The sequence below is a fragment of the Semicossyphus pulcher genome, unplaced genomic scaffold (genome assembly GCF_022749685.1).
Source record: "Semicossyphus pulcher isolate SPU_LCO1_2020_fin unplaced genomic scaffold, fSemPul1.0.p SCAF_22, whole genome shotgun sequence".
NCBI classification, from domain to species: Eukaryota; Metazoa; Chordata; class Actinopteri; order Labriformes; family Labridae; genus Semicossyphus; species Semicossyphus pulcher.
Genome location: NW_027211696.1, coordinates 4224285 through 4238079, shown reverse-complemented (window position 1 = coordinate 4238079; position 13795 = coordinate 4224285). Strand labels below are relative to the sequence as shown.

General features: G+C 41.7%; 1 protein-coding gene across 2 annotated transcripts in view; it reads left to right on the top strand.

The window, feature by feature from the left end:
* sfswap (splicing factor SWAP) overlaps positions 1 to 13795 on the top strand; it is a 78796-nt gene that overhangs the window by 11422 nt on the left and 53579 nt on the right. For both annotated transcript variants that reach the window (XM_069673640.1, XM_069673641.1), the window contains exons 5-10: positions 3895 to 4120; positions 4311 to 4411; positions 6581 to 6767; positions 11149 to 11398; positions 11751 to 11903; positions 12081 to 12174. In XM_069673640.1, the coding sequence (XP_069529741.1) occupies positions 3895 to 4120; positions 4311 to 4411; positions 6581 to 6767; positions 11149 to 11398; positions 11751 to 11903; positions 12081 to 12174 (1011 nt within the window). The remainder of the gene's footprint in view (positions 1 to 3894; positions 4121 to 4310; positions 4412 to 6580; positions 6768 to 11148; positions 11399 to 11750; positions 11904 to 12080; positions 12175 to 13795) is intronic.

Here is a 13795-nt window from a genome sequence, read left to right as displayed (position 1 = left end):
ACGCCTGCCGTTGCATACTGCAGAATACATTTGAACAGCTCCGTACTACATAAACGGATACGAACACAGTATGCAGCATGTAGTATACAGTATATCGTATGGCATTTCAAACACAGCTAACTCCTGTAACTTTAATAAGCCAGCAGCGTGACTTGAGTCTTGAGGAGTGTTAGGCTTTATTATGCACAAACACAGCCTAAGCTGTACACTAGTTCTGTTGTTCATACAGCTACCAATCACTCTTTTCTCTGCTCTTCTGCTGCTCTGGTCCCCCCCACTTCACGTAACTCGTGCACACACACTTACGTTCTCTCTCACTCGCTCTACCAACCAACTCCCACGCACTTAGCTCTTCCCAAAACAGAGCTACACTTCTAGTATAAGGCCGTGCTACAGAGCTGATGATGCGCTGTATGTACCACTACGTAGGGCTGGGCGATATGGGCATAATTATCACAGTAACATTTTTCATATCGGTCGATTACCATAAATGTCAAATCATGATTTCTTTCAAGTTTAAAGGCCGAGTCTTGCTCCTGAGTTGTGGTTTAACCACTTTATTGTCAGCACACTTGAACAGTGGAACATTTCACAAATCTGAGGTAGTAAAACAACCCAAATAATATTAAATAAAACAAAAAATAGACAAAGAAATAAATAATAAAATAAAATAAAATAAATGTCAACTGTCAGAATGTAAAGAAAACAAGCAAAGCCATGACCCTACAGGTTACTGGCCAGTAAGTGTGTCTACAGACTCAGGTTTTAAAGCTGCTCTGTGACAGGTCACAATGTTCCCTCCTGTTCCCGTGAAAATGAAACGTGATGAGCCTTATTGATCTCTGACAGCAATATTAACTTCTCTTCCTCTGGAATATGTCAAACACATGGAAAGTACGTCAGTGTTCGATATAATTAGACTGAATTCCACATCACATTGAATTAGTTCAAACTTGATTTTTGGGAAAAGTGACAGCCCCAGTTTATGATGATCCAGGCCTTAGCGGAATCAATTATCAGTGATTTCCATGCAGTGCACACTGGTTAGATTTCTGTCCAACTTGATCTTCACTTGCTCTGACATTGTGCAAACCTAAGCAACCAAAACCTCACGGGATCATGGCAGCTGCAGCTTCTGTAGCCATTCGCTGTAGATGCTGCCTACTGACTGCAGAACTTTATTTTATATCAAGACTGAGCGATTATACTTTTAACAACATGAATGTTGATGGCACCTTTTTTATTTTAAGGCTGGAAAAAAATAGAGAGCATCTTATATTAGAGATTACATAATCTAAAAATATGAACATTACTAAGCCATCTTCTGTCATTTTTGAAGGAGCATGAAGTTACTCAAAACCTTTGTGGACAAGTCTGATGTGAAGATCTTAAAATACCATCTGTACAAATGTGAAGCACTGACAGTCTATTTATGACGGGCTAAATATAAAAAGTGCCTCTAAATAGAAACAGCTTCTGTTTGTCCTCGTCTCGTGTGATTGACTGTTGAGTGACTTGTCGGTGTGAAAGAAACTGGCCCAGCAATAAAGTCTGGACTGCTCATTTGCATACAGCGACAAACTGACTGAATTCTAGCCTTCCTACATTTGTTGAGTAATTGAGTAATATGGAGATTAAACCATAAACACTGTGGTGATGATCACAGATGGCCTATATATAGCACATTATTAGGCTACCATGTCAAACAGATGAGAATAATTAAGACAACAATTATTGGAGAGAGAGTACAAGCTGATTAGATTTGACTGATGACATAGTTTCCCAGAGCTCAACGTGACAGACTCAAATCTGAAGACTTTTAGTTTACTCTCATGGAAGACTAAAAAAAACACCAAATACTCACATTTGTGAGAATGGATTTTTTTTTGTCCTGAAATATTTGCAAAAAGGTTTTTTTATATGATCATTGTAAAATCTGGAATAAAAGTTGCAGTCTATTTTTGGGGAAAAGACTTTCTATAGCTATTAATTAATAAAAACGTGTATTTCAATGTATTTTATTTATTATTAAAACACATTATAAACACACAAATTACAGCCTACCATTTGTTTTCAGCATGTCGAAGTTGCAATCCTGCTAGCTACCTGTGCAGTAGCTAGCGTTAGCTGGCAGCCTACGGTAACATTGATTGTTGTGAGGGTGGCGTCTGCAACGGGCGATCATGGCACTTAAAACAGTGAGGAAAATATGCGGCATATTGTAAACAGGAGACGTAGCAGCTCAGACCTGGAAACAGTTTAATGCGGAGATGTGACGTCACCACTCAACAACCGGATAGCGCCATCGTCTGGGTAAAATACCATAACCCAATAACATACCTCTCTCTGCGTTTTATACTGGTATATTGGACCCATTTTTAGATGGAAAAAAATGTATTAAAAGTGCGTCTTATACACTGAATTTTACGATATCTGAATTTTTAAATTGTTGTTGATCATTTGTCTGTTGATCAACTATTTGATTCATCAGCTATCGTTTCAGCTCAAGTAATAATCCCTGAAAATGCAGAATACTGACTGTAAAAACTTGTAGAGAGACTTCTGCACATGGTTAATGCTTCACCTTGACGTAACATCCAATGATAACAAGCAATAGGCTGCACAATTTAAAATGCGTTGCTGCTGTTGCTTTGTTCCATGTGGTATGTTTGTATAAGACAAATAAGATAAGTCTTCCCTCAGGACCCAGCTGGTCTGCAACCAGAACTCTGACCTCCTTCATCAACCACTTTCCTATGCATGAGAAGACAAGCTGTGATGTTGTCATGTACTATGTTTATGTGCAGCATACATCATTCTGGGTATACACCTTTGTGTATACATACAGCACAGCATGCAGCTGCAGTGCATGGTACGCATATATTATTAGTGTTTACTCCCAAGATTGTGAAGGAATCTCATTCTCCCTGCATACATTTCAGTGTAGGGTTCTCATTATTACTTTTTAGGAGCGTACATATTGGATTTTTCATTTTCTCTCATAGTAATAGCAGAGAATGACTGACAGCTTGGGGACAGTGGAGGGGAGAGGCTCGCTTCAAAGGCCAGAATCTAACTGGAATGTTAGATAATAATGCAAATAACTTTCATGCTCTTTCTTCTTGATATATTTTATGAAGCTAAGATAATTGTAAAGCATTTGCCTTTGGGGACTGATGTGCATTAGGTATGCGTAGGTCCCAGAACAGATTGGAAAAGAAGCCGCCAAATTAATTGCGTGTTAGTTGATGTTGCAAAGATGACTCTTCATTTTTGTAAGTTACACATGCATGCTTTATAACTCTTTGGCAAAGAATGCCTGTCGCTCAGTTTAAGGTGTGGCATAGGACGTTGTCCTTGTGTCAATCACATCAACATAAAAATAGCATTACACCTCCCTTCTTCCCTAATGGACGAGCTCTGAAATGTGTGTGAAAGGCCCTTGTATGACAGGAAGTCCTTGGAGGCTTAAAAAACAATCATGTTCTGTGAGTGTAGGACACTGGCATCTTTTTGGCCAGCGTCTTGAGAGGTTGTATTCATGATGACTTTCATCTCGACGCGATATGAGTGTTCTTTCGGTGATTGCTTCACTTCTCCGCTCTCTTTAGGTGATGGCAACGATTAATCATTGAAAGCACCCAAGGGGAACAATAATGACAGTATAATGGAACATTTCCTGTTTCAGCGATTACCACCCCGTGTGTATTTTTAAGAAGTAATGTCATCACAGTGAACATGGGAGTGCCTGACACGGAAATGCTTGAGAGACAAAATGGCTTGTGCCCTTGGTATGAAGGAGCCATTGGTGATCTGTGCACTGCATATCAATGCGAACCGTCAGGTTCACTCTTGTCTGTGCTATGTTTTATTTTCTTGCCTTTTTTTTTGTAGCCGGCAACCATCAAGACCCACAACATCATCGAGAGGACGGCCAACTTTGTGTGTCAGCAGGGGGCTCAGTTTGAGATCGTCCTGAAAGCCAAGCAGTCTGGAAACTCCCAGTTTGACTTTCTTCGCTTTGACCATTACTTGAACCCCTATTACAAACACATCCTGCGAGCCATGAAGGAAGGTCGATACAACCTCCCCGCCTCTGGAAAGCAAGAGCAGTCGCAGGGTGAGTTATAGGAAGCAGCAAGCGAATCAGCGGATGTCATATTTGCAGGATCGATACGTGTCATGCGCTAAAATCAATGCAGAAACATCAGATCTGTAAGACGTCAAACAGCAGAATATGAAACCTTAGCATTAGCAATATGTTAAACATTTGTTCATACATATATTCATATGTTACTTTCTTTGTGTAGATTCCCACTCTGATGATTCAGATGACGACGGTGACGGCAGTTACCTCCATCCCAGCCTGTTTGCCCCGAAAAAGTGCTCTCGTTTGGAGGAGCTGGTGAAGGTAACGTCAGTAGAATTAAGGCCACCCAGTGTGAGGCTTCATTACAATCTTGCAAGAGTATGTGGCAATTTTAACTGGTGGGGGGCCTCTGCTCTCCATGTGAATTACATCTCCACCCTGTTAGCACTGCCAGCGTCTGTCAATGCTCTCTCTAATAACTGTATTCTGCTTCCCCCGTCTTCATGCTGTTACAGTTCTTTGTTGGTGCTTTCATGTGCCATGTCAGGACAGACATTAGTCTTTGGCTTCCAGAAAGGAGGAATGTCTTTTTAAAGGAACATAATGAGCCTCTTTTGATAGCAAGCTGTTGTACAGTTTCCTCCTGTCAAGACAGATTTCCTTTTCAAATCAACCCCTCTAATTTTCTCCTAATGATTCATATTTTATGGGGTTAAATGATCTATTCTGTGTATCTCTTGTACTGCACCAAGGAAAAATACTGCACTTGCAGTGATGCTTAAATATTGCACAGACTGTCGTGGTTTCTGACTTCAGACAATTCAGACATCGCTGTTAAATGGCTCTGTCTCTTATCAACACACATGTGGCGTGACCATTGTGACTTAAAGGGGACATATTTTTTGAATGGATATTCTCATATTTTGCATGGGTTTCACATTTTTGGGTGTTTATTGTTCACAGTGAAAAAGTGAAAACTGCTGAATGAAGGTCGCCTCTGAAATGGGCCGTTCAGAACAGCTGCAGGTTTCTACGTAGAACCTCGCTTTCGCTGAAATCGACCAATCGTCATTCACCATCATTCACCTCAGGCTGCCTTCTTGCACTAGCTTGTAGTCGAGTTGTCGTCAAGATTTCAGCTTACCATTCCGATACCTCCTGGTGATTCTGGCTCGTACATATAAGGCAGAATAGCCGATCCTAGAACAGCCATGTTTTCTACAACTTTGGAGTGACAGTGCAGTGTGGCCCCTCCCCCACTTGTGCGATCCCACGTGGGGGAGGGGCTACGTGGTCACTCCAAATACTGTCAGTCAATCGTGACTCAGGTCTGAGCTTTGAATAGCAAAACGGCTTGTTCGTTTTAGGAGAAAGGAGAGGCCCCAAAAAATTATTAAATTAAAATATGTATACGATATTTAAAATGAAACAAACTTAACCAGCATGATTCAATAACACATTAGAATAATAGAAAATTGACTGCATAGCTACAGCCTTGGCATGGATCTTGTCATGCCTTGCCGATATCTCTAAATGGATTAAAGAACGCCACCTTCAGCTCAACCTATCCAAGACTGAGCTCCTCGTCATCCCAGCCAGTCCCTCTATGCAACCACAGATTAATATCCAGCTTGGACAAACTGAACTCATACCCACTAAGTCTGCCCGGAACCTGGGCGTCGTAACTGACGACCAGCTAACCTTTTAGGTTCATGTGGCCTCGATTTCTCGGTCATGTAGATTTGCCCTGTACAACATGAGGAAGATCAGACCTTACCTGTCAGAGCATGCAACACAACTGCTGGTACAGGCTCTCATGATTTCACACATTGACAACTGCAACTGCCTACTGGCAGGCCTTCCTGCATGCACATTCAAACCTCTGCAGATGATCTAGAACGCAGCAGCGCGACTGGTCTTCAATCAACCTAAAATGACACATGTCACTCCACTGCTCATGTCCCTCCACTCCAAAACCCTGTACGCTCCGCCAATGAAAGGCGCCTGGTACTCCCATCACAACAGGGCCCTAAGTCTCTAACTCCCTCAGTAGTCCCCTGGTGGTGGAACGAGTTCCCTAACTCCACTCGGTCTGCAGAGTCCCTTTCACCTTTAAGAACATCTCTGCACTTAATGATATTGATGCTACTGATGATGATGACATTGAGGATGTTGTTGATGTTGATTAGGATATTCATGATGATGATGATGATGACTATATTGACCTTGTTGATGTTGATGATTCTTTACGCCCTGTGCACTGGCTGTCAGCACCAGTGTCCGATTGCACTTGAAGCTGTTTGTTGGCACCAAATGACTTTGTTCCCTCCCGTCTTGATCGTTGCTTGTGTTGTATTAACTGTCAGAGTTACGTCGCTTTGGACAAAGCGTCTGCTAAATGAAATTGTAACATTGTAAATATGTCTCCTTTAACATAATGGTAATGAGGTGATAGACTGTTTTTATCAAACTGATCTCATTCTTTTGCAGCCTCTCAAAGTAATGGACCCGGACCATCCTCTGGCAGCACTGGTACGAAAAGCCAAACAAGAAAGAAACGGCACCGCAGCAGCTGCGGCAGCAGCGGCAGCAGCGGCAGCAGCAGTAGTAGAAACCAAACCAGAGGAGGTGACGGAGCCACCTGCACCAAGCACACAAGTACAGTACTCTGCAGATCGTGAGTACAGATCTATTTTTTCTCTGTGAACAAAAGTCATGTGAAATTTATAAGACTATTTTTGTGTTCAACACACGTCAGGTGTGGTGTGCCTTTTTTTGTTCCATTTTTTATTAGCCAAGTACTTTAGAGCTCGTTTACCACTGAGCACTGTAAGGGTTTTTTTGTAAAGGAAAAAGAAAATATAAAACTTTCTTGCCAAACGTCATTTTTTCTGAGAGTGCTGCTTACCACAAAAAAACTAAAAACTGGCATTTGACTTCTTCCCTGTGGGCCTTTTTGTGCCTGTAGTGTTTTGCCACTGGTGGTAGTGCAATACAGCTCCCCGCTACTAAATGCTGACCCTAGTCTATCATTAATGTGAAGGCACTCTCAACCCCTTTCAACAAAACTTATGTTGAGTTATCAGAGTTCTGGGGCGCACCAGACCTCCGAAAAGCCAAAATACTTAACCTGAACCAGCTCTCAGGTCTACACTTCATTGTCCACCGGGTTCTGGTTCAGGTCAGGCCTAAATACTGATGGGCCTTTGGTGTGTGAGACTTTTTGATTAGACCTGACAACCTGAGAAGTTTCAGTCAGGTATAGTTACACGAAGAGTCTCTCTAATAAGGGGAATAAAACATAACAAAAGTGTGTTTGAAATTTTGCAGATTACAGTAAAGGCAAAGTCTGAGCGTTTACAAATTAAAGTACACCCATTTCCCGAGAACTGTTCTCTCACAGGCTTTAATAAAGGCCCAGGATATCAGTGTAAGGAAAACATGCGCTCAGCCCCAATGTTACAATAAAGATAGAATTTTAAAAAGTGACATTTAAGAGTAAGACACAATTTAAAAGTCTATGAGTCACTTCGTTAGGTGACGTTATGACAGGTAAGTGCTTCCTATACTTGCTTTATAAGGCACTCCAGGTGAAGTTAGAAGTAATAAATGTATACTCTGCATTACATTCCAGGTCTTGATAATTCTTGCCATGTTCACTTCAGACAGTCTTAGTTAAAATGTACCTGAACATAGCAGCATACCTTAATCAGCACTACATCTACAGTTACATGTACATTACAACAGTTCACCTTTAAGATGCAGAATTTGTTTTATAATGAGCTCCTTAAAAAATTACATAACAAGATGCCCTTTCAAACAAATAAATTAGAGATGCATGATATTTTCGGCACGTATCGGTATCTGCAGATTACGGCTTGAAAATGACATTTCGGCATCAGCAGATATGTCATTTTTCTGCCGATGTTTTGTGCCGATAAAACAACGCTTTAATTTTGCCTAAATGCTCAATGATTCCCTAAAAAAGCTTGACGTAATGCTACGACATTAACTTGGCGTAAGTGCACGTTACATACAAATAACGACTAAAAAGACCCAAACTCTAGCCAATAAATAGAATTTAAACAACTATCACAACTCTTAACTAGCAGTTAGCCCACATTCTCGTCATTTTACCGGACTTAACATCAAATTTACTGAAAATACACTTGCGACCAAAGCTGACGCTAACAAAGAGTAACATAAACATCAGTGCAAAACTGACTTCAAATATTCATGGACGCACACAGGATAAAAAGAGTCCGTCAGCGATCACTAATATCACCGTAGTAGGTACAGTAAACAAGTCCGGGCATGTCTCCCTCACTGCCGTTTTTCGGGGGGGATGCTGCATTCAGGTGCGCTCAGAAACGTGAGTGATCAGAGAGGTGATCTTTTGTACAATGTCTCTTCCGTCAATGGTGAAGAAGGGTGCAAGATGTCTGTGGTATTGTTTTTTGCCACTACAATAAGAGTAGGCATGATATCAATTCCACTACAGGGGAGATTAGGTGGAAAAAATGTGTGCCTTATATATCTGTATGGAAATCAGCAAAAAGAGTTAGAAAATATCGGCAACAGCATTTTCATTCCAGTCAATAGAATGCCTTGCTTTGTACGTAATGTATGCAAGGCCATTAACTATCACATCTACCCCCACTTTTTATTCATCTCACAGCCACTTAAATCATTTTCTCATGTTTGTGTTCCTCCTCGCCTGGATTAGTTGCTTTTATAAATCTACGGTCGTCGGCCTCGGCTGACCTGTGAGCGTTCACTTGTCCATTACTGCAATTTATTTGTCCCTGAGACGGCTGTGGAGGCTGTCTTTTGACCTGATCTTCACTGCAGAAATATAGAGCTGTTGATGTTAGGAAATTGGTCGTGGATGGCCTGCCTGTTAAATGCCGTTGATATGCATTGCGGCTCCAAACAGAGCCTGCTAATTTGTCGATACATGTATTCATGCGTGGCTTTCTCTTATCTTTTGGACATTTTTGTTTGGCCACTTCTGATGTTAACACAGGGTGGGAATCATGTGTTTCTTCATTACTTCGTTTGTAATTTATTGTGTATATAATAACCATGTTACAATAAGAGCACCTTCAAATACTTAAGCTTACTATAACAATAATGTAAATCTATCTAACTGTTCAATCCTTAAACTAAATGTCCTCTTTGCCCTTCCATGTACATCTCAAGTCTCTATCTCAGCTCTAACACATCATGTCATGTTTGTAAATGAAAGCTCCTGTTTTGGTTCTCCATTTTCCTGACTCGAGAAAATTGGATGTGTCATCAGAGTCAAACAGCTCAGTGACTAATGTGTTAATATCACACTGTCTCCACTTTGACACTGACGATTTATTCCGTCGCTGTCCCTGAATTGCCCCTCTTCTCCTCCCTGCTTTCTTTTCAATAAAGTGATAAAGACTTGATAAGAGAGTTCACAATTCTGTGTGGAGGTTGCGTTTTGATTGATATTTCGTTCCTTCAGCTTGCTTGAATTAATTATTGGATAAAGGAGCAGCGTGACGTATAAACATGCTGTGAAAGTGAACACGGCAATACATAACAACAGCCACTACAGAAGGGGCGCTTCAGTACTAAGGCTGCACGATGTTCTGCGATTTTATTATACCAGATAAATGCAGTGTGTTTTCATGTTTAACTTTTAAGTCTTTTTTTCTTCTAACAAAACAAAACTCCTCTTCTTCTTTTATCACACTTGGTTCAGCGACACCCGCATGAAAAAGTAGAGAGAGTTCAGGTGGAGCGACACGTTTCTTTATTAAACAAATACATACAGACTTTTGTGCTGCTGTCGGGTTATCAGCCATCTCTAATGGTGTTCAAATGTATGTTTAATGAGCGTGAACAGCCCGGTGACGGTGACTTTCTGAAACGAAAGCTAACATCTCCTACTTCCTGTCGGCCCACACAACCTCACGCCGTGCGCGGACCCTTGATCATCCCGCCAGCATTATCTGTGATGGCAGACGCTCCATTATGCGAGGTGGCTAATAAGTGAGAGTATTCCCATTAACACCTCGTCCTGATGCTGGTTAACACTGTGGCTGCAGAAGACTTTTAGCGACTTCACCTGCAGCACACTCGCGACGTGAGGTTGTGTGTGCCTACGGGAAGTAGGAGACGTAAGTTTTCGTGCTTGTTCACAGTTTGCAGGCAGGTGACACACTGACTCTGCAGATCAGTTCACTCTGTGCTCCGATGATGAGCTGCACTAATGTCAAATCGCACTGACTTTTCTGTGGATTAGTCATTGAAAAGGAGAAATTGGCGAATTTTTGTGTTGCACCGAGCAACAAAGAAGTCGCAGATTGACGTGTTTCACGTAATTTGCATCACTGTCGCATGTCCTGCGATGTGACTATTGCACATGCATACATCGATTGCTAAACAATATATATCGTGCAGCCCTATTCAGTACATACAATAAACCCCTCTACTCCCGTTAACTAACTAACAAGCACACTATCGTGGCTAATTTGAATGCATTGCTTACTGAGCCGCCACTCTTTGTTTGGCGCAGTATTTCAAAGCACAGAAAATCTAGAAGCAAGCTTATGCAGTTTGATTCAGACTTCATTCAGCTGTCAGGCGTAAAATTAGCAGATTTCCCCAACAAATGTCTCTAATAATAACTAAAACAATATGGAATACTTGAAGGATTTTTGAAGTTGCTGCTTCATCCTTGCCCTGCTATTCCTTTTTTCCTTTTCTTTATATCTAATTTTAACACAGTGACTGAGCTTATATTCCCAGTACACTTGCAGAGTTTGGACAGTTTCTATATCCAGTTGCAGATTTTCTTCACTAAGGTTAATATTAAAAGATTGCCCATAATAAGACCCGAAATGCCATACTTAATCATCCTTTAACTGTTGCAAGTGCATCATAATTTAATTTTAAATCGAAACTATTCTCTCTCTGCACTTGCTGTGGAGACGGATGGTTTTATATGAAGCAGTTTGAGTTCCTGTTGTAAATACTGCTGGGACGACTGTACTAATGTCCTCCTAATTTCTGTACAACAGCCATGTACTATGGATACTACATGCTCCCTGATGGAACATTCTGCTTGGCACCGCCTCCGCCGGGGATAGAAGCCACCTCCTACTATAACACTGTGCCCCCAGCTGTCACGGCTCCACCTACATCTTCTGGTGCTTTGCCCACTGTGGGAACTACAATCACCCCTCCTGAAACCATCACCATGGCACCACCAGCTGCAGCCCCCGCTCAGGTCACCAGCTCTGCCGCTCCTGCTGTTGTAGCAGAAACCAGGTAGGCAACGTCGACATAGTACTTTTTTTCCCCTTGAAGTTTGAATTGTATTAATCATTAATTATAAGTTTTCATCAACATAAATAAAGTACCACGAGCCTTTGATTGAAAGATATTGACAAAGCAATTGTATAAGAGCCTCATCAGGACTGAAATTGATTTGTCGTTCGCTCAGTCAAGTTTTTGACTCAAAAGCTTAATTAGCGTTATTTGCTTTCGGCGTACGGTAAAAGGTATCAGTCTACTAAATGAAAAACTGTTATTTGATAGAGCAATTAGACCCACTTAGGCACAAATGTTTAAATAATCCAATTTCTCTCACCTTAACCTCTTTAATTTCCCCCCAATATAGTCTGAAAGCAGAACCTCAAGTTTCCACACAAGCAACAGCGGCCATCATTCCCCCACCGCCCGACATCCAGCCGGTCATAGACAAGCTGGCCGAGTACGTTGCAAGGAACGGTGTTAAGTTTGAGGCCAGTGTCCGTGCCAAGAATGACCCACGGTAAGTGTTACCCGCTTACCCGCCATAACTCTGTTGCTCCTGTCAGCTCTTGGTTTTAAGAACTCTTATCAGTAAATTCTCCCTTCAGATACTGCAGAAGCTCTTCATCATCCTCCAGCTCATCTTTCATGAGTGCTCACCTTTTATCTCATGTGCTCTCCCCTCTGTCTGCCATAGGTTTGACTTTCTGCAGTCTTGGAATCAGTACAACACCTATTACGAGTTTAAGAAGAATTACTTCATGCACAAGGAAGGAAAAGGCTGGCCAGAGGTATTCTAAGCCGTGTGTGTGTGTGTGTGTGTGTGTGTGTGTGTGTGTGTGTGTGTTCTGTTTCTGTGCATTAGAACCAGAAATCACCAGAAAGACGCCCTCCAGCTTTGTGAACCACTTAACATGTCCAACTCCCACATTGCCATGTAATTTAGCAACAGCACTCATGGTCCTCAGTTGATGAAAGCTAATGGTTATGGGGACCATACAGCTGCTAAATGAATGAATGAATGATAAATCCTTCTATAAGATGCCCCAAATAGGTTAATAGAGCTTTGCCAACTGGCACATTAGTAACACAGTTGCTTTCATTAGCACTTTTCCATGCTGATTCTGCAACAGTGCAGCAACCAATGACTGTATATAAAGATGGACGACGGGTCTCCATCTGCTCTCATTGTACGGAACTGATGCCAAAATAACCCCTGTGACTGACACTGCCAGGGTGGAGCCGCTGTAGCCACTTCCGCTAACCAAAACACACACTTAACTTGCCGAAAAAAACAGCAAGGATCCCGCATGCCAGCGTATTTAACAGCAAAACAGCTTCTTGTGTTGGTCTGATGCACAGACTTTATATAAAGATGGACGACATGACAGCTCCCTTAACGTGAAGCCAAAACATTTGGAGCGCCCCCTGCTGACTGGCTGCAGCATAGGTCATAAAGCCCGCCTCCTCCATTCACAGATATGTGATACATTCACAGACATGTAAACTTAAATGACTGCAGTGATTGTTTTAGTCACGTCTCCTCTCGCCGTTCGTCCTCTACTCTGCTAATCAGGAACAGATCGGCTGCAGGAGCCGTATTGGTCAACAGAGCTGTCAATCATCCTTTTGACAGCATCTACAATAACTAATTAAAAATAAATTTGTCAGAAAAATGAACACTTGGACGTAAATCAGCATGATAAGAACTAACTATATGACAGAAACCATGTTTGAGAAACATTTATTTGGCGTGTTTTTTGATTTTAAAGTTTGACTCATGTCCCATCTGTTAACATGGAGGAGGCGGGCTTTATGACCTATACTGCAGCCAGTCAGCAGGGGGCGATGGAGAGGGTTTGGCTTCACTTTTAGGGAGCTGTCATGTCGTCCATCTTTTTATACAGTCTATGGCTGTAACGAAGCTCCACCGTTACGCCCCCGTCATCTCACGCCGCCTCGTGTCACTATTATTATGTTTCTTTTATACTAATGTTCTAGTCGTTATTTCTTCATTGTATTATCTTAATTCTGTTGCTCGAAGGTGCTCTCTATGAGGAGATAAAAGTTGTGTGTTTGCAATGTTACCACTGTACTCCAGGAGGTGACCTTCACGCCTAGGAGGAACACTGTCCTCTCATTTGTCTCCTGTCATCAAACTCACTGCTCTTCACACCTGTATGCAGGTCTGTTAATAGCATTTGCTGCCAAAGTTTAGATATGGGAAAAAGGTTGTCCAAGTATTCACTGCACTTACAGTCAACCTTGAAATTAGCTTCTTTTTGTTTCTGATAAGCTGCGACCTGCCATGCTAAAATTAGTCCTGATCCAAAGTGTTGAAATGAAGGATGGCTGTGACGCGAAAGGTAGTAGGTAGATCTAATTCTTTTACTGGGAACCAGTTCAGTACAG